General features: G+C 54.6%; 1 protein-coding gene across 1 annotated transcript; it reads left to right on the top strand.

The window, feature by feature from the left end:
- The first annotated feature begins 440 nt into the window (after positions 1–440).
- TNNT2 (troponin T2, cardiac type) lies at positions 441–19,122 on the top strand. Its single transcript, XM_063613689.1, has 17 exons — positions 441–581; positions 4,933–4,983; positions 6,089–6,099; positions 6,203–6,217; positions 8,398–8,427; positions 10,015–10,080; positions 10,437–10,472; positions 11,378–11,411; positions 12,548–12,608; positions 12,912–13,028; positions 13,842–13,919; positions 14,732–14,842; positions 15,735–15,743; positions 16,106–16,215; positions 16,746–16,836; positions 18,448–18,488; positions 18,881–19,122. Exons 2-17 carry the CDS (start codon positions 4,943–4,945, stop codon positions 18,924–18,926), a joined length of 897 nt encoding a protein of 298 aa, XP_063469759.1. The 5' UTR covers positions 441–581; positions 4,933–4,942; the 3' UTR covers positions 18,927–19,122.
- The last annotated feature ends 1,160 nt before the right edge of the window (positions 19,123–20,282 follow it).

Consider the following 20,282-nt stretch of genomic DNA (forward strand, 5'->3'; position numbering starts at 1 on the left):
GAGCCGGCAACCTGCCCAAGGCTGCTCAGCCCATTAGGAGCCAGTAGCCTGGAAGATGTCTTTACTCCCAGCATCAGTTCAAGTGGAGAAGCACATATCTCTTGCCCTCTGCCTTCCAAGATTCTGGTGCTGAGACTTACGGAGTGTCTTGGAGGTTGCCTTCTGCCCCCCAACCCTGCTCCCAGCCGGCCCTCCAAGGCCTGGGTTGCTGGCCTCTGCTTTATCAGGATTCTCAAGAGGGACAGCTGGTTTATGTTGCATGACTGTTCCCTGCATATCTGCTCTGGTTTTAAATAGCTTATCTGAGCAGCTGGAAGACCACATGGGCTTATATGGCGTGGGGTACATGTTCCTGTAGCCTTGTCCCTGGCACCTGCCAAAATAGCAGCCAACACCCCCCACCCCCACCGCCATCCCCCTGCCCCACCCGTCCCCTGTCTCGCATTCCTCCCTCTGCAGGGCTGGCTCACCAGGCCCCAGCCCACATGCCTGCTTAAAGCCCTCTCCATCCTCTGCCTCACCCAGTCCCTGCCGAGGCTGAGCAGACGCCTCCAGGATCTGTCGGCAGCTGCTGTTCTGAGGTAAGGCTCGGGCAGGGCTCTGGGGAAGAGGAGAGCAGAGAATGGATGGGGAGATGTGAGGGTCTTGGGCCCTGGCATATATACCCAGAGTCCACCTGTGTCTGCAGAAGTCCATGGCCCCTCCTGGTGGAGGCCACACTTCAGAGGATGGGTTGCTAGGACTGGGCTCCAAGATTGGTACAATAGAGCAGAGAGAAAGACAGAATCCCATGGTAGCCATTGGAGACTAGGGTTGGAGACTAGGGTTGGAGTCTTGGACCTGCCGCTAAAGATGTAGAGTTGTAAACTCTTGGATGAGTCACTTTCCCTCCCCAGGCCTCAGTTTTCTCATCTGTAGAGTGGGCTAAATATTTGCTAGGCCTCTGCCTGCTCTAAATACAATGAGGCTCTAACCAACAGAGATTCCCCTAAATTGCTTGTTCCAGGCCGAGGGTCACCTATACCTCTCCAGGCAGGTCCTTCTTGAGCCCCAGAGAGCAGAGTGAGACTGCAGCCCTGTCAGTCAGGTGAGTCTCCTGGTCATATTCTCAAGGCCAGGAACTCAGAAACTGTCCTGGAAGCACTGAGAACGACCAGATGTGCAAGGGCCTCTGCAGCGCCTCTCCAGGCCGACGCAGGAATTCCATTTGATGCCGCTGACTCAGTGCCATTCCCTCCCAGAGAGGACCCTGAGCTGAGCTGCACTTGAGGGGCAGATGGGGAGAGGCCCCACTGGGAGAACCTGTCCTTGGTGTGAGCCCAGCTGGTTGGCATTAAAGAGTTTAACCTGGGTCCTCGTAAGTGTAACCCTTGTCCCATCCCACCCCAACACCCCATCTTGGGACAGGCCTTGCTCTGTGCCCAGGAGTGGTGGAGAAAGATTCCCTTGGTTTCTAGTTTCTCCTGGGCAGGCTGAGGACTATTCAGGGAGGGGGTTGCCTGGTGTGTAAGGAATTTCAGAGCACATTCCAGGCCTGCTGTAGCTGGGAAGCTACCTGCCCTCCCAAATTCCTTTTCTGACCCATGTCTTAGAGGGCGAATCTTCCTTCTCTCTGCAAAAGTGGAATCTAAGAGGATCAGGTTGCCTGCTGCCTCCTACTTTCTGCCCCCCACTTCCACTCCTCCTGCCCTCTCCCCTTCCCCTTACCGCCACTCTCCTGGTGGGCTAACAGCTGTTGGCTTAGGAAAATCCCAGCCGAATGCTGGGGACAAGGACTGAGGGGTGGGGCCTGTGTTTCTCAGAAACTCAGAGACTGTTTCTACAAGGACAGAACTCAAGGCTCTTCTGTTTTATAGTTGGTTAACCGAAGTCAGAGAGGCTAGGTGACTTAAATAAGGCCACACAGCAAAATCTGGATTTTAAGCCCAGATTTTTTGACCCCAAGGTCAGTATGCTTTATGCCTTCTATTGTCTTTGCTTTACTCCCCAAGAAAGGTGACCCTGTGAACATGTTAGGCTTCCAACATGTGTTAGCTGTGAATGTATTAGGTTAGAAAGCTGCCTGTGGAAGTGGGTGGGACTTGGGTGTGAGGACACAGGTGTTTCAGGACATTCTGGTCCCTTGCCCTGCCAGGTTCTTGACTCTCTCCCATTCTGCAGCCCCCAGTCTCAGCCCACCTCTTTCCCCTGCGTCAGATCCTGCCTTTGAGCCACTGGCATGGTGGTGTCCTCTGGGCTGGCTGAAAGCCCTCCTCCATCCTCCATGTCTGCATGCTATTTTTGGGAGCTGGATGGTGCTCCCAGGAACAGGGAGAGGAGTCCAAGCTCCTCTGTCCTCCTGTGAGCCCCCAGCACCATGCCCAGTGGCTCTGAACTGGTGGAAGGGCAGGGTAGGAGAGGAGAGAGAAAGCTAGAAGCTATGAGCCCAGGCTGGCCATGCACAGTTCCTCTGAGAATGTTCTCCCTCCCACTGAGGGACAAGCTCCTCCTGGGGCTCAGGTAGGAGCTCCTCAAATTCTCAAGTCATTAGTTCTGGCCACTCCCCTGGGGCTTTGGGTAACACTTGTCACCCCCACCCATCCTAGGGTTAGGAAGGCTATTCTGTTTGGCCACGCTCATCCTAAGACCTATTTGGAGACCCTGTGGGTTTGAGTCTTTTTTTCAGCAGAATGAGGCTTGATCCCCCATTATAGCACCTCGCACATTTGATGTCTCTTCTCACCCACCCACCCTACCCTGGGGATTGGGGCAAAAAAGTGGCTCAGAGCTGCGCTCCAGAGCTCCTTGTAAACAAGCCTCCTCCCTCACTGTCCTCATCCTGCTCCAGCAGAGGGAGCAGGGGAGGGACCACGCTGCTGCAGCCTTGCTCGTTTCTAACCCAGCAGGACTGGACATAACAGGAACAGGGTCTGAAGACAGTCAATCCGGGGCTGCAGTGGGTGCTGAGTCTGGGGAAGTCTCCACCTAGAGGGGCAGCTGGGCAGTGGCAGCTCCCTTGGAATGGCTCAGCCTCAGGACATCACCCCACCTAACCAGAGCCCTGGCTCTTGCTGGATGTCTACAGATGAGTGCCTGGAGTTGGTCTCAGCTACTACAGGGGGATGTGCAGGGAGAGGTGATGAGGGAGTGAGCAGGGCTGTCTATGTGCCTCTGTCCTCATCCTGAGGCTTGGGTCTGAAGTTGGTGCTGCAGCGCTGGCAGGTGTGAGTGGGGCAGGAGGTGGGCAGCAGAGGAGGAGCATTGGAGAGTGGTTCTGAGCATCATTCAGATTCTTCTCCTGCCTCACTTTAGCCTCACTCTCACATCACCCTGTCCATTCTCTCCCTTGGAAGCCAACATCAGGAAGGCTGTGGGGCTGGCATAGTGCACTACAGCAGCGGCTGCTGTTCACGTTTCAAACAATGTGATGGCGTCCCTGGAGCAGTGCACTGTCATGGCCCAGGAGGGTTGGGTCATAGTAGTTATTAGCTGAATGCCTACACTTCACACCAGCTCTGTTCCTCACACCTACCCGAGAAGAGCAGCAATTTCACAGCAAAGGGAGCTGAGATGTAGGGAGGTTAAGTGACCTTGCCAAGGTCGCAGGCAAACGCATGCTGGAGCCAGCATTCAAAACGAGATTAGTCTCACACTCAAGTGCTTGCTGTCTGCCCCCTCCTTGTGATTACACGCGCACTGTAACACCTGACATTGCCTAATGCCTTCCCCTTTTGTTAATGTCAACTGGAGCCTCGTAAAGACCCTGAGTAGCCAGGATGTGTACACTTTATCTCCATGAGACAGAGAAAGGACTGAGGTTTGGAGATGTTAAAAAGACTCGCCTAAACACCCTCAGCAAGCTAATGAAAGAGGATCTGAATCTAGATTATCTGTTCCCAGTGCAGTGAGATGATCTCAGAATGAGTTCCCCGGGGGAACATTTTTTTAATTGGAATTTTCATTGAGATAATTAAAGACTAATACACAGTCGTCTTTAATAGCGAGCCCTTACACACTGTGCCCAGTTTCACCCAAGGGCAATATTTGCAAAATTAGTACAATATCAAAACCAAGATTGGACATCAATACAACCAATCTATGATCTTATTCAGATTTGCCCACAATTGCACCATGTGTATGTGAAACTCTAAACAACTTTAACCTATGTAGGTTCATGTATCCATCATCACAGTCAACACACTGAAAAGATCCCAAACCACAAGCATCCCTCCTGTATGCTTTTATTTATTTATTTGGAGACAAGGTCTCACTCTTTTGTCCAGGCCGGTCTCTTGGGGTGCCCAAAGACCTTTTGTCCAGGTCTCACTTTTGTCCAGCACACATGGAATGGGTGCGGTGGCTCACGCCTGTAATCTCAGGACTTCGAGAGGCTGAGGCAGGAGGATCCCTTGAGCCTGGGAGTTCGAAACAGCCTGGGCAATGTGGCAAAATCCCAGCTCTACTAAAAATACAAAAATTAGCCAGGCATGGTGGTGGGCAACTATAGTCCCAGCAGCTCAGGAGGCTGAGGTGGGAGAATTGCTTGAGCCCAGAAGGTTGAGGCTGCAGTGAGCCTTTGTGCAGTGAAGATTCGGGCAGTGCTAAATAGATCCTGTGGAGTGGGGGTGGGCAGAGTGGACGGAAAGGTTGAGAAACTGCAGACATTGTCTTGAGTGTCACAAATGAAAATGCAGCATCCCAGGCAGTATTGCCTGTTCAGGGGCAAGGAATGAAGTGGACATCAGCAGGTGGTCTTGCTGCCATGTGGGTGTCACTATCTCCCCTGGCAGGGGAGGAAACAGGCTTTTTGTTGCAGGTCACACAGCTCATGAGGGGTGGAACTAGATTCACCCCAGGCCTCTCTGATCTCTGTACAACAGGGGCCAGAGCTCTTCTGAGGAAGGCAGGCTTCCTTCTGTACCTGCACTGACTTTTTTCTCTTTTTGGAGGGAGAGCAGAGACCATGTCCGACACGGAAGAGGTGGCGGAAGAGTACGAGGAGGAGTGAGTATCTGGAGCATCCTGCCTGAGTGGGGTCCTCTCCCCCGCTGCCCTGCTGACACCTGGTCCAGGAGCCTCCCAGCTGTCCTAGGATTCTGGGTAGAAGTAGCTGTGTGTGTTTTGGGCACCCCAAGGAGAGATATAGCCATTTCCTTTCCACTCCTATACCCCTGGGTGGTAGATCCCAGGCAGAGCACAGGCCGGGGGACTTCGGGAAGCACAGAGGTTCAGCTCCAGGGTCATCAGGGTCCTTGGCCAGTCTTGGCTAGGGGCCATGAATAGAGAAGCTGAGATGTTGGGTCTCCTGAAACTGACTGAGGAAGGTTCAATGACTCTCCAGAGGCACAGAGCTGATTATGCCCCCCAAACCCCAGCTCAGAACCCAGTGTTATCACCCCATCTTGGATCCCTACTCTCTCCTGACAGTGCCCTGCCCACAGTCCTGTCCCAGAGGGAAACCAGGGGGTGGGACACAGCCAATCCGATAACTATGGAGGATAGTCGTCACCAGGGAGGAGACAGACGTATAGGCACGGCTACTGCCCTCACAGAACTTACTCTCTTGTTGAGATGTTAAGACATAAACTGGGGGAAGAAATTAGCAAATGGGGCCCGGTGTGGAGGGCGGGCTGTTGGTAGTGCAGGAGTTCTGAGGAGAGGGAGATCAGGGGCTGGAATAGTCAGGGGGCTGTGTGGAGAAGGCAGGTCCTACCTGTGTAGAATTTGGAGAGATAAGAGATTTGGGAGAGGGCAGGACTTTCTAGAAAGGGGTACAGCTTGGGCAAAGATGGAAAGAGTAAGTGAGCAGAATGCTGGTGAGACCAAGCTGGCTGCGGCGCAGGCTTGTGGAGGATGGTAGGAGGCAGCCCTGCATGATGGTAGGAGGCAGGCCAGGCTAGTTGGTGTCATTGCAAGGTGGGCAGGGTAGCATGGACTCCACTAGGCAACAAGGGAGAAAAAGGGGGGGATTATCTTTGGGGAAAGACCAGTGTGTGCAAGCCTGTGTGTGCATGTGTGTGCATGCATGCATGTGTGCATGTGTGTGCAGGCATGTGTGTTTGCATGGGCATGTGTGCGAGCTATTGACAGTGTTTCCTGTTGCTCTCAGGGAGCAGGAAGGTAAGCGTAAAGCTGTGTACTCATTTGGATCAAAGACAGCCTGGTTCGAAACTGACCCACCTCTTCTCTCTTCTCTTGCCACCTGGACTTCTCTTCTGAGCAGAAGCAGCTGTTGAAGGTATGTACCTTAGGCAGGTGGAGAGCCAGAAGGGCAGCCTCAGCAATGTGGAAATCCTGGGGAGCCCTGGGAAAGCAGCTCATCTCTCCCTGCTCCTCACTCTCAGCTGAGCAAGATCCTCCAACAACAGTGCCTTCTAAAATGGGAATCAGTCCTACCTGGGTTGCTCGGGTCTTAAGGCGAACGATTTAAACCTGTCTCTTCTGTCCGCCATTTGCTTCAAACATAATGACCACTTTTCCCAATTATTTTTGCTTCTTTTCCCTTTTATCATGGGAAATTATAAATGCATATAAAGGTAGCAATAATAATAATAATGCTCCCCCTGCCCAATGTACCCATTACCAGCTTCAACAGTCATCGTCTTAGGGCCAATCTTCTTTCCTCTATACTCCGCCTTCCACCAGTTATTTTGGAGCAGACATCCAAAATTGTTCCCAGGCACCATGTCATTTCATGCTTCAAGATTTCACTACACTGTATCTCTAAGAGAGAAGCACCTACTTAAAAACCATAACCACAATGCCATGATACGCCCCAAAAGATTCCATTTAGTAAGTCCTCAAATGCAACTGTGAGTATGAAATTGCTCAGTGATCTGAGATGTCTTATCTCGGCGTGAAGCTTTGTCATGATTCTGGGCTTGCAGAGGCCCCTCTTGCTGCTCCTATTCTGATCGGTTAACCCATTGCCCTCCTCAGCTGTGGGTCCCACATCTCCCTGAAAGAATGCCCTCACTTTCCCTTCTTCCTGAGAGCTTGGCACATGGGAATGATTCAGAGGCTTCGCTCCAGTCCTCCCCCTGCACCCCAGGCAGGTGGACCCTGCCTTTTAGTGGCTCAGGTATCACTTCAGCATGTGGCATGTAGATATGAGGAGAATGGTCTCTATGAAGGTCCGAGGGGGGAGCCCAGGTGGCCCCACCCTTGCTCCCCATGGCTCCTAGGGAAAATGGGGACCCTCCTGCACATTTAAGGCTGTTCCAGGGGTGTCTGGCCAGAGAGGAGACAGAAGAGAAATTCATGGGAGAAACTGAAAGAGGCCACAGGAGTCTTTTTTGGTTTTTAGGGAACATCAGATACTTCAGAAGCTATCAGAAATATATTTTTGAATCAAAAATCTAGCCGGCTCCAAATTCTGCTGTGTTCCCTGAACAGACTCTTGATATGATAGCCCTTCCTTTGCTTTGGAGGATTTTCCACTGCCTTATAACAGGTTTGGGGTGGTGGAGTTTGAGACATAGATCTCTGGATTTGGGACCAATCTGCCTGCCACACACAGTAGAATTTGGCTGTGAGTTAGCAGAGTCATTCTCCACTGTGCCGGGGCCTGAGCCGTGTAGCATCTGCCTTGCTTGCCATGAATAGATGAGACCCACCTCCCACACAGTTGAGGATCTGGCTGCAAATGATCGAGACAGAGCAACGTCCAGATGGATGTCCACTAAGCCTGCAGGATAGATAATGCCAGGTGTCCTTCTTCCAAGAGAGGAATGGTTCCACTTGCTGGAACTGTTTTTTTGGGCAGATATTTGTACATAGAACAACTGTTGTAGTTGCAGCCTCTTTCCTTAGGTTTATAATGCTGGACCCTTCTTAGATGGGGCAGCATCCTCCCAACAGGCCGAGCAAATCTCCCCTGGGGCCAGGCTCTCCAGTGAGGCTTTCTGAAGTGTGACTCCTGGAAACTGGACATGGTTTGCAGGATACCCAAGAGCCTCATTCAGAGCAGGAACATGGGCAAGCTCGTTGAGGGCAGGAAATTTGATGGGAGTGAATTGTCCCCCACTCTCTGCTCTTTAGGGGCCTCTGTCTTAGTAAGAAGGAAGCCGAGGCTCTGTCATCTAGAGGCAGTGCAGTTACCACAGATCGCATGCTCCTATTGTGCCAGGCACCTGCTGGGCGCTCTATGCATGCTAGGTCATTCAGCCCTCACCACGGCTGAGAAGTGAGTAGAATGATTCCCATTTTACTGATGAGGGACCTGAGGCTCAGGGAAGTTACTGAGAGTTGCCCCTGTTGCTGGAAAGTAGTGGCTCAGGAACTGGAACGCCGGCCTAACTCCAAAGCCCACACTCTTAAAACCACTGCGCTGGGCGGCTGCTCCCGCCCCGGGCTCTCTGCTCCCAGACTAACCTGTCTCGCTTTTCCCCTCCGCTGCGGCCACTCCCTGAACCTCAGAAGAGGAGGACTGGAGAGAGGACGAAGACGGTAGTACAGCCTTTCCTTCTGTGGTGCTTTCTGCTGCCTGCTGTCCCGAGTGCAGCCTCCTTGTCCAGGGGCCCTGCTCTGGGGGCTGGGGGGTGTGAGTAGGGGGCAGGGATGGAGTGGGTCAGTTGTTTCCTCCCCTGCCTCCCAGGGGCCAGGATCACAGTTCCAAGCTGCTCATCATGCCTGAACTTCAGGGCCACTGGCTCCTCTTCCTGGTTCCTGGATCCTTCCCCTGGGTTGGGCGGTGGGAGGGACCCAGGCTAGCTGGTCTCCCAAGCTGCTCCAAATGTGGCTGTAGAGGGGACCCGGCATCTGGAAGACAGCAGCGCCACCCTGCCCCCGTGCACATCCTAGTGTTCCGTGCTGGGCCCTCTTTAGGAGCTGGACAGCGCCAGGCAGGGTGGCCAGGTGTTGGTTGGGGGGTCTGGGGACAGAGTCCTCCGGAGAGCAGCCAGGGAGACTGGAAATAGCCAGAGCAGGAAGGACATGACGTCAGCCTTCAGATGCGTCCTGCTGATGGGGAGCACAGGACCAAGGCAAGGGAGTGAGATCAGGGCTTAATTTTAGAAAGTGCATTCTGACAGCTATACCTCAAGATGCAGTAGGTGGGTTGGGGAGGCAGTAAGCTTCCCATCCTTGAGATGTTGCATGGCCACTGGGTGGGGAGGGGTATATTGTACAGAGAAATGACACATCAGATGAGGTGGCAGAGGTGTGTACAAGATGGCCTAAAGGTGGACCCCACAATTGCATGTCCTTCCTCGCTAGCCCTCTGCTTTCACACCTTCTAGAAGGATCATTTTGAGGTAAGACTCCTGCAGGGATCAAATAAAAGGCATCTCCAGGCTTCAGAGAGGACTCAGACCTGGGAAGGGAGGACAGAGGGAATGAAGGCCAACCCTTCTCCCACAATGGTGTCTTCCTCCTGCCTGAGGCTTTTTCTTCTCCCTCTGCCAAGAGGCACCCACTTCCCAGTGCATTGGTGAACAGGCATCACGGAACACTTCCTACAGGCACAGCCCAGGCCAGGCGGCATCCTGTCTCCCTTATCTGTTTGTCTGTCTGTCTACTCCAAGTGCCTGATAGAGATGGGGGCCACATCCTGCCAAACAAATGGATGAAAACAGAAAAATCCTGCCCACTTTCTGGATAGTATGAAGATCCAGATGTTGGGTGTGCCATCCAGCCACACAGTCGTACTCTTTTGGTTTCTTTGAGATGTGGATTGAGGGTGTCTAGAGTCACTAGGTTCAGGACAGGAGCTTCCAGACACCTCAGCTTAAGCAGGGCATGTTCTGTGGTGCCAGACACGGGGTGTAACTTCTGGGCTGGAAAGTTGGGGAGTGAGGTGGAGTCCCATCATCAGGGAGGTAGCCGGGATGAGTGGGGCTAGGCTGAGTGGCGGGACGTAGCCGACAGTCAAAACCAAGCATGGCAGCCCCCAGCACGTTGGCTGCCCCCAAATTCATCTGCACCTAGACGTCTTGACCCCCATCCCCACTCCCCGCTGCCCATTCTCTGCTCTGGGTTCTGCCTGATAGCATGAGTGGGGCCTGCTTCTTCACTGTGTCTGCTTCACTTCTCCAGAGCAGGAGGAGGCAGCGGAAGAGGATGCTGAAGCAGAGGCAGAGACCGAGGAGACCAGGGCAGAAGGTAAGTCTCTGGATGAGGGTGCAGGGGCCTCAGGGGGTGCTGAGAGCTCCTGGAGCCATTCCTGAGGCAGTAAGAAACCCCCAGGAACAGGCTTTCCCATGTGCACCTGATTCGCCTATCGGCTAAGATTCAACCATTGATTGCCCAATCAGCAAACGTTGACCCAGCGCTTCTCTTGTGTCAGGCAGAGTCCTGGGTTCAGGGGAATGCGTGTGTGAGAGACAGCTCTATGACCCCAAAAACCAACAGAGTGCATCTAGGCTAGGACTTATCTGTGGGGGAGGCTCTTGGTGGCGGGGTTGGGGGGACTTGAGCTCAGAACAAGGACCTTGATTGATTTCTCGTGTTTCATTTAGAAGATGGAGAAGAAGAGGAAGTGAAGGAGGCTGAAGGTAAGGATGTCAGGAGAGAGGTACAAGGGAGGAGGCAAAGGAACCCCTCACAGCAGCTTTGGAGGAGAATGCCCACAGTACTCTTTCCAGGGAAGTGGATGTGCACTGAGAGGGTTTGGGAGAGGAGAGGACAGAACTTGGTGGCACTTCCAAAGTTTTAGATGTTGAGCTTTCAACTTTGCCCCTTCTCCTCCCAGAGAAGCTGCATTGGTGGCACCCAGTGGGAGAGGGGACCATTGTCCAGCCCCCTTGTCTGAACAGAGAAATGGGACCCAGAAGTCATATCCACACATGAAGCTCCTAGAGCTTGGGTGAAATCACTTGTAGGATGTGGTGTCCATAGGATGAAATCCCAATGCATAGATGGTCATGGTGGGTCATTGCTGCAGTCATCGTCATGCTGCAGCCTTCACCAGGGTTATAGGTGGTCCTAGTCACTTCTCCAAAGGGGAGGGGACAATGAGCTGGGGCTTGGAATCATATCGTCAGCTTCTGCCCTGTGGCCACCAGGAGGTCCAGGGGGTAACAAAGGAGGCAAAGACCTGGGAGGGGATTCTAGGGCCAGGACCCCTGGGGACCTTTCCAAAGCCCTCCTCACTGTGAAGCCCAAGAGAAGCAAAATTGCTTTGCCCAGAACTGGTGAGTGAGAGAAGGCTTTGTGTGAAGTTCCACACTGTGTGAATGTGTGCCCTGCAGAACTCTATGGGAGAGGGAGTGTGGTATCTGCAGCCCCTGCTGCCTTCATTCTCCTGGATGCTCCTGGAATCAGGGCTCCCCAGTGCCGGGAGGCACTCACTATGCAGATGGGGAAATGGAAATCCACAGGGGTCTAGCTCATCGAGGGTGGAGTTGGGACCACATCTGGGGCCCCCTGACCCATGGCTGTGTGCTTCTGTCTCCTCCAGATGGCCCAATGGAAGAGTCCAAACCAAAGCCCAGGTGAGTGGTGATGCACCTGGGTAGAGCCGGGAACAGAGGCTCAGGGAGAGAGGATGATGATGGAACAGGGGTGCAGTATGGGGAGTGGACACGGGCTGGGGGTTTGGTGGGCACAGACCACCACAGTACAGTTGTACAAGTTGTGTACTGCACAAACGTCTCTTCCTAAAGGAGTGAGTGAGGGCTGAATTCCACCCAACACTCCATCACCAATCATGCACCCTGGCAGAGACGGGACTATGTTATTCTAGAGGAAGGGTCCTGAACAGACACTCTCCTCTCTCACAGTACAGCCAGAACACCCTCCTCCATGGCCAAGGTGGGACCTTGGGATAAAGGGAATCAAATTGTGAGGAGCCAAATAATGAAACCATGCCAGCATAGGCATGGCGGCTTCAGAGAGCTGAGAGAGGGCAGGGCGGCTTGGTGCCACACACGTGAAGCCCACCTGGAGCATTTCCCTTTTTATCATGCCAACCCTGCCAGCAGAGGTTGACCCATGGTGCCTCTGCTCACTCACAGGCTCTTCCTATTTCAGTGGGGCCTTCTGAAACCAGCCCAAGACATCCCAGATCCATTTATTTGCCCAGTGCCTTTCCCCTTCCTGGCCTCTTGTGCACTGCAGTATCTCATTTCAGCTCCACACACCTGAGGGCAGATGGGGACACGAAGAATCAGAGAACCCCCTGGGTTTCAGTATGGGTTGGGACCAGGACCAAACTGCAAGACTCCCAGGTTCATGGCGAGTTTCTGCGGGGTCCACCAGAGGATTTGGAGTCCAACAAGCATGCCATCTTGTCACAACTTCTTTGATTCCAAGTTGTGTGGTTTTGAGCAAGTCATTCTACCTCCCTGAGCCTCAGTTCTCCTAAGTGAGATTAATGGTACCTACTTCATGAGCATATCGTGAGCATGAAGTGAAATAGCATATGTGAAAGAGCTTTGTGTATTCCCAGGTGCTGAGCAAGGCTGAGGACTGCCATTGTTGACGTCAGTGTTACTACCATTGCTGTGGTTGGTCAGGGCAGTGCTGGAAGATTCTCTAGGAAGGAGCAGGGCCCTGCCGGTCCTGGAAACCCTCAGTCCCTGGGTCCAGAATGGGGCTGATGCTCACTGACTATTCCTCTCTCCAACAGGTCGTTCATGCCCAACTTGGTGCCTCCCAAGATCCCCGATGGAGAGAGAGTGGACTTTGACGTAAGCGGTGGCTGTGGGTTGAGCAGGCCTGGGCTGGGGATAGTCCTAAGGGCCCTCAGTGACAGAGATTTTGTGACCTTGGGCTGGGGTAGAGCACAGGTGGGATGGGGTGAAGCAACAGCCAGGCTGGGTGCCCATCCATGAGCGTGGTCCTGGGTTCAGGCCATAGTTACCCCTTCCATAGCCAGGCGCCAAGCCCTGCCAGAGGTCTTTTGCACTGCGTTGAGGGGGTGTCTAGCCCGCCCTTCTCTCCCCTGGACTCTTTGGAGTGGCAGCCTCTGAGCCGCAGCGGTCCACCCACAGGACATCCACCGGAAGCGCATGGAGAAGGACCTGAATGAGTTGCAGGCGCTGATCGAGGCTCACTTTGAGAACAGGAAGAAGGAGGAGGAGGAGCTCGTTTCTCTCAAAGACAGGATCGTAGGTGTCCAGTCTGCCCACCTAACGTTCTCTGATGGCCCAGTCTGTCCTCCATCCCTTTTGTGAGGCCCAACCTCCTCCAGACAGCCTTCCCCGGCGCCTCAAACCCAGCTAGGTGTGAGCTCTCCTTCAGAGGCCCTCCAGCACTCTGCACAGCTCCTGCAACCCTGACTGGTTTCTTGGGTCCCTGCCTTCCCTCCCCATTCGACTGGATGCTCCTTGACTGCCAGAGCTGAGTCTGATCTGTTTCAGGCCTCCCCCAGGGCCTAATTCAGGCCTGGGCTGTGGACTGATTGTTCACAGGCCTGCTGCACCACCCCTGCCCTTGACTTCTCTTCCCCCACAGATGAAGGGGAGTGTGACCTGCAATATCCCACATCCTTCTCCTGCAGAGCGTGGAGGCTGCTTTGATTGCTTTTGTTTCTCCCCATCAAACTTGCCTTCCCACAGACATGCTGCTCTGGCTAGAGCAATGACCTGGCCATCTATCCAAGCATATGGCACAGAGCAGCTGCCAGGGCAGGGTGGGATGGAGGTGGGGCAGAGCTCAGAAGGAGCCTGCCTGATGTTTCCCAATTATGGAGGGCAGTCTCACCATGAGGAATGTTGGAGGTGGGTCACTGCAGGTACCCTGGTGTGCACGTCCATGGAGCTGGTTGAAAGTGGAGGCCCTTGGAGGCCGGGCACCACTGCTTCAAGACTCTGGAAGGAACCCCCCCTAGGAATTCCCTTGCCACCCCATGCAGGTTTCTGTACCTGCAATGTCACCTTCTCCCTATGCACACCTGGGTGGGCTTTGCCTCTTCTCCTTAGGAGAGACGTCGGGCAGAGCGGGCCGAGCAGCAGCGCATCCGGAATGAGCGGGAGAAGGAGCGGCAGAACCGCCTAGCTGTGAGTGACCCCCAGCCCAGGCCCATGGAGTCCCCCCATGCTCCCAGCTCCTGCTGGGCCCCTAGGCCCCTCTCTATTCATCAACATGAATGAAATCAGTCAAGAGACAATATTGGTCGGGTGCGGTGGCTCATGCCTGTAATCCCAGCACTTTGGGAGGCCAAGGCAGGCAGCCGGGCGTGGTGGTGCATGCCAGTAATCCCAGCTACTCAGGAAGCTGAGGCAGGAGAATCGCTTGAACACGGGAGGCGGAGGTTGCGGTGAGCCGAGGTCATGCCATTGAACTCTAGCCTGGGCAACAAGAGTGAAACTCCATCTCAAAAAAAAAAAAAAAAAAAAGAGACAATATCAATATCAACCTAGGAAGTGCTAGGCATTGTCTTGGCTCTGATAATACATCAGCAAGCAAGAGAGAAACGCCTGCATCCTTATGAACGTGTTATTTTGTAAGACTCTCCAGCCCTCATCCCTTCCCCAGTGCAGACTTCGCGAGAACTGAAGGCCCCGTAGCTCTCTTCCTGTGCAGCTGCTGAAGGCATTTCCAGAGCAACAGGTCTTCCAGGGGCACTCCCAGCTTGAGGGGATGACGAGATCTCACATTTGGGAATCAGGACCTCATTCATTCACGCAGTCATTTCTCAGTCAGTGGACTCCTGTGGGCCAGCTCTGTGCTGGGAGCTACCCTGTCAGAAAGCTCCTTGCCCAGCGGAGAGAAAACTGAACTCACCCATAAAGACCACAAGCTTCAGCCCAGAATCAGGGTTTCCAATCCTTTCCCTTAATTTGCTCTCTTCCTCCTTGCTGTAAATCAGGAAGAGAGGGCTCGACGAGAGGAGGAGGAGAACAGGAGGAAGGCTGAGGATGAGGCCCGGAAGAAGAAGGCTTTGTCCAACATGATGCATTTTGGGGGTTACATCCAGAAGGTAGGTGGGGAGCAGCAGGGGTCGCCAGGAGATCCTGGTATAGCCCTGAGGAATGAGGTGTCCACTGCAGCAGGTAGACTTTAGGTCAGATCCCAGGAAGAGATTCCCAGCTGCTGTGGGTGGAAGACTGAGGTCTCCTCATGCCCAGCCCCTGAGCTGGTTTTCAGCCTGACCATGGCTTGCACTAGGAGGGGCCTGCTGGGGTAGGGGGCTACAGGCAGAGCCTGGGGCACCAAAGGTGCTCCCCGTGCCTGGCCCCAGGAGTGCTCCCCCAAGGAGGCTGGGTGCAGCTGGAAGAGCCTTGCGCCTAGAGTCAGAGCTCTAGTTGGAGACCTAGCTCTGCCACATACAGTTGTGTGACCTTTTGCAACCTCTGAGCCTCGGTTTCCTCAACTGGCACTCATATTGCCTGCCTTGATGCTTTGAGAAGCTCAAATGAACTACCATGGAAAGTGTCTATGTGCCACACAGATGTGAGGTCGTTTGTTCCTGGAAACTCACTCTCGATCCCTAACTTTTGTGCCCCATTCCTCCTAGATCCTCCATTCTCAAGGGAGGAGGGATATGTGGAATTGATTTTCTCTAGGTAGTGAAGGAATCAAAACATTTTCTTAGATTTCCAGCTTAGTCCCTAGCTCAGAACTAGGCCACCCCCTGCCTCTGCCCCCATGGTGACCACACCAGCCAAGACTTTGGCATCAAAGTCTTCATGCTATCAAACAGCCCCTGCTGTAACCCCCAGACCCACGTCCTAGTAAACCCAGCTGACTACAGCGAGTGTCTGAATCTTCTCTTCCGTGTCTCTCCTTGCCTTTGTCTTCCCCCCTTCTCCGTCTCTGTTGCGGTATTGGTCTTTTTCTCTGGGCCTCTCTCTCATGGTTTCCCGGTTTAGCAGGCCCAGGTGGGTACCAAAAACCTCAAGCCTTCTTCCTCCCCCTAGTTTTGGGGAGCTCCCTGGGAGGGGAAGGCACCTTGCTAGAGAGGAGGAGTGAAGAGATTGGGCTGGCTGGGGAGGGGGGAAACTGGCGAGAGGTGGAAGAGATTACTTAGGCAAAGAAGGATGAGACTGACGTGATCCTCCTTGCCCCTGCCTCAGTTTCCCCAGGGAATACATGTAGTTGGTAGTGTGGGGTGCGGCAGGAAGAAGAGCATAAGAACCTGGCCCTCCTGCAGGCCTTGCTCCACCCCCAGAGGGTTTGGGGAGGGTTAGGGGACAGGGAGGGGGCAATCTGGCCAGTTGTCTCTGCTTCCCACACCCTTCAGACAGAGCGGAAAAGTGGGAAGAGGCAGACCGAGCGGGAAAAGAAGAAGAAGATTCTGGCCGAGAGGAGGAAGGTGCTGGCCATCGACCACCTGAATGAAGATCAGCTGAGGTGGGGGCTGGGAGGAGTGGTCCTGGGGCACTGCCCAGGGAGGGGTCGGGCCGAGGGCACTTCTTCCTGCGAGCCACCAGAGGGCGTGACTGCCTCACATATTTTCCCATGGCAAGTTTGGTGGGACCAGAGCTGGGCACCAGCAGGTCGGGCCAACTCCTTTCTGGGCTTTGCTGATGGGGAAAGAGAACTGAGCATGTGCCCCACCCCTCTGAGCTCCATCTACCCACCTGCACACGGGTGTCAGGACAGGGGATTGAACTAGATGCTCTCCTGCGCCAGAAGGGCCTCTCCTGCTCCCCGCTTGTTCTTGGAACTTTGCCCTGGCAGCCCCTGGTGTCCGTTCCTGAGCACTGGGTGCTGCCGTCTGGTCCCTAGGCTGGGTCAGGCCCAGGGGGTGGGCTGGGGTACCCTTGGCAGGCCTGGAGGTGGGAAGGAGGGCTGGGACCCTGGAGGCTGGGCCGGGACCAGGACGGAGGCCCAGGAGGGCCCTTCCCTGGACATCCCCATTCCCACCCTCGCCCGTGCAGGGAGAAGGCCAAGGAGCTGTGGCAGAGCATCTATAACTTGGAGGCAGAGAAGTTCGACCTGCAGGAGAAGTTCAAGCAGCAGAAATATGAGGTGGGCCGCCATGCTGTCCCCACCCAGCATCTCATCTCACGCTCCTCCTGGTTCACTGGGTCCTGTAATACTGCTGCAGGTCCCTGGGTCCCTGTCCCTATTCCCCACCAGCCCCCTTCAGCTCCTGCATCTGCCCCTGCTGCCTGGCCTTTAGCAGTGTTCCATGTCCACCACATTGGCGACTGCTTGCTGGAAGTGTCTGAGAGCTCGCTGGGTCTGAGCAGAGACACTTTCCTGGGGTTCCAACCCTGGGGGTCTCCAACACCTCGAGGCAGCAGCTCAGTGATCTGAGCTGGATACAAGGACCAGGATGCACCAAGCCAGGACCCCCAGTGGAAGGGGAGGGCTGCCAACAGAGAGAGGCTTCTCCCCACATACACCCAAGGCCCTGGTGTGAGCACAGTTAGGCTGAGCCTCAAGCCCACAGTCTTTTGGGGTCCTATGTGCACTAATGAGGGTCTTAGGCAAACAGACACCAGGCAAGGATATGCCTTAGAGGACACTGATGCTGCATACCTGAGCTCAGACCTGGGCGCCAGTCCTTCCCTACCCACCACCCCCCAGCCCAGGTCCCAGGGCCTCTTTGCTAACTAAGGGAAGAATTCAGCTTCCCCTGGAGGGTCTCCTCTGCTGCTCCTGCCAAACCACTCCTCCCTGGGCAAGAAGCCCCTCCCTGGGCAGGCTCAGGCCGCAGTGGCTACAGGGCACTCCCACCTCCCAATACGGAGAGAGGCTATATTTCCTGGTGACAATGGCATGGACTTTGGAGCCATAATGTCTGGGTTGAATTTCTACTTGTGCCCCTCACTGGCTGTGTGACGTTGGGTGAGTTAGTCCACTGTTCCTTGCCTCCATTTCCACAGGTAACCCTACAATCTACTTCAGAGGGTGATTGGGAGGGTTACAGAGATAATACTAATTGTTATTATTGCTGTAGTGTTCCAACCACTGTTCCAAGAATGTCCCATGTATTAACTTACTATGGCCTCATAGCAGCCCTATGGGTTCACATCTGGGAAGGGGCTCGGGACAGAGCCTGGCACCCACGAAATGCTCAGCAGGTGTCAGCCGTTGTTACGGCCTCTCTAGTCCTGTGCCTTCCACTTTTTTCTTTTTTTTTTTTTTTGGTTCCACACTGAACTCTGCACTGGCCAACAGGACACAGATTTGCCAAACTTTGGGGCAGCGCCCTGCAGGGGTGGTGCATGGGGATGCTACTCCTCAAAGGGCACAGCTTCCGGGATGGTGGGCAACTGGGCAGGGGTGCCCCAGAGGGGTCTGGAGCTAGGAGGGCTCCATGACACAGCCTCCAGCTTTGTGCCCAGCTCTCAGAGGCCCTCCTTATGGACTCTCATATCCTGAACCTACTATGGCCCTGGTACCCCACAGTGAGAGGCCCATGAGGCATCCCAGAAGCTTCTCCTTGGCTTCTGCCTGTGGCACACAGGCCCCTCCTGACCCTTAACTATCCTAACCCCTCCTATTCTTCGATGCTCCTCCTTGTCCTCCTGCACCGCTGCACTCAGCCCCCTTCTCCCCATCCCCAGGCCACCTGGGACCTGAGCCAACCAGCTCCAGTGTTGCTCTTTGTCCTTCCCACTTTTCTTGCAGATCAATGTTCTCCGAAACAGGATCAATGATAACCAGAAAGTGTAAGTGTCTGAGGTCATTCTCGCCTAGCCCACCCCCTGCCCCCTCCTTCCCTCCCTTCCAAGGACCAGGAGGGACCCACCTTCCAGCTATCCCATTCCTCCTTGGAGGGCCCCAGGCTCCCAGCCCTTCCTCCTCCGCTTCAGCCCACAGGTTTCCTTCTCTGGCTCCTCCGGGGCCTCGTGCTTCTCTCCCTGTGGCCTCTGCTTGCTGGTGGGGGTGAAATGTGGGGTGGAGAAGCTTCCCTCCAGCCTCAGGCTGCTGCCCTATTCTGCCCCTGGAGGCAGCTCCAGCCTGCTGCTCTCACCTTTGGCACGCCAGTCCTACCCCAGCCCCATGGTGACCTACTACCCTGCCTGTGTCTCCATGTCACTGCGTCCTGCTTCCCCCGCAGCTCCAAGACCCGCGGGAAGGCCAAAGTCACCGGGCGCTGGAAATAGAGCCCGGCCTCCTTCACCAAAGATCTGCTCCTCGTTCGCACCTGTCTCCGGCCTGCACTCCCCCAGTTCCCAGGCCCTCCTGGGCACCCCAGGCAGCTCCTGTTTGGAAATAGGGAGCTGGCCTAGGTGGGAGCCACCACTCCTGCCTGTCCCCACACCCACTCCACACCAGTAATAAAAAGCCACCACACACTGACTGGCATTTCTGTCATGTCCCCTTCAGAGAGAGAGAAACTGAGGCAAGACCCTGGTCTCACAGGCCCCCGGTGTCTGCCAAGCTCCGAGGAGCTTTCCCCTGTCTGGTCTCCCTGCTTGCCTCTAGCTGGGGAGAGGGTGGAGGGCCCAGGGTGCGGCCCTGGAGGCAGGAGCAGTGGAAAGGGCCTCTGATCATAGCTCCTTGGAGTCACCAAAACAGCACATGGGAAAAGTGCTGTTGAGGGGGACAGAGTGTTCCCTGCGTGAGTCACTCACTGGAGAACAATGCAGGCCTCTTTGGATGGTTCCCGTTCTCTTTCTCCTCCTAGCCAGGGCCCTAGGAACCAGGCGTCTGAGGGACAGGGAGCTCTTGAGGAAGGAAGAAAGGCCAGTTTTATTGGGCAGCTATTCAGGCCTGAGTTGTTGAGAGGTGTGGATTAGTCTGGGTGCCTCAGTTTCCCCCTCCCATGATCTGCACATCCTCAAGGGCTTAAACCACAGGGTCCTGAGCTGAAGAGGACAGCTTGGTGGCATGGATTTCAGTTGGCAGAAAGACAAGGAAACGATGAGAGGGCACCATCCTCCTCTCCAGAGGAAAGCCTGAGACAACACATTCTCTTGACCCTCCATTCCTTTATCAGGTGTGCAATTTCTCCCAATTCCCGATTCCTTCCCTTGGCTCCCCACTCGCCACCCATCAGCAAGTGCCTGATGAGTTGTGTCTGGAAAGGCTTCCTGCGGTCTCCCAGCCAGAGTGAATCCATTTCTGCTTGCTAGAGCATGTGCTGTCACAGCTATGCCATCCAATGCCACACTTGGTTAGACGCGTCTCTTCCTGCAGGCGTGGCTCTCATGCTCCCAGGAGACAATGCAGACATGTTATCCTGTGCTGTGGGCCAAGCACTGGGATCTATGTAGTGAGAGATGAAGAGGAAATGGTCCTTGGGCCACAGGGAGGGGCTTAGCCTGGGGTCTTGGCCTCATTTCTTATTCATTCATTCATTCAGTCATTCAAACACCTCCTGAGCACCAACTATGTGCTAGACACTGTGTGGTTGTGGGGTGCTGTGACTTAAGCCAGCACATCGCTCATGGAGCTCACAGAGCTCACATCCAACAGCAGGGAGACAGCAAGCAGAGGTCCCAGCCCCGGGTGACAGG

This window comes from Symphalangus syndactylus, chromosome 19, assembly GCF_028878055.3.
Source record: "Symphalangus syndactylus isolate Jambi chromosome 19, NHGRI_mSymSyn1-v2.1_pri, whole genome shotgun sequence".
Lineage (NCBI taxonomy): Eukaryota > Metazoa > Chordata > Mammalia > Primates > Hylobatidae > Symphalangus > Symphalangus syndactylus.

Coding starts and splice junctions, on each gene's coding strand:
- TNNT2 (XM_063613689.1), top strand. CDS start 4,943: ATGTCCGACACGGAAGAGGTGGCGGAAGAGTACGAGGAGGA. Junction 10,473..11,377: donor GGAAGTGAAGGAGGCTGAAG/GTAAGGATGTCA, acceptor TGTCTCCTCCAG/ATGGCCCAATGGAAGAGTCC. Junction 16,837..18,447: donor TCAAGCAGCAGAAATATGAG/GTGGGCCGCCAT, acceptor CTTTTCTTGCAG/ATCAATGTTCTCCGAAACAG.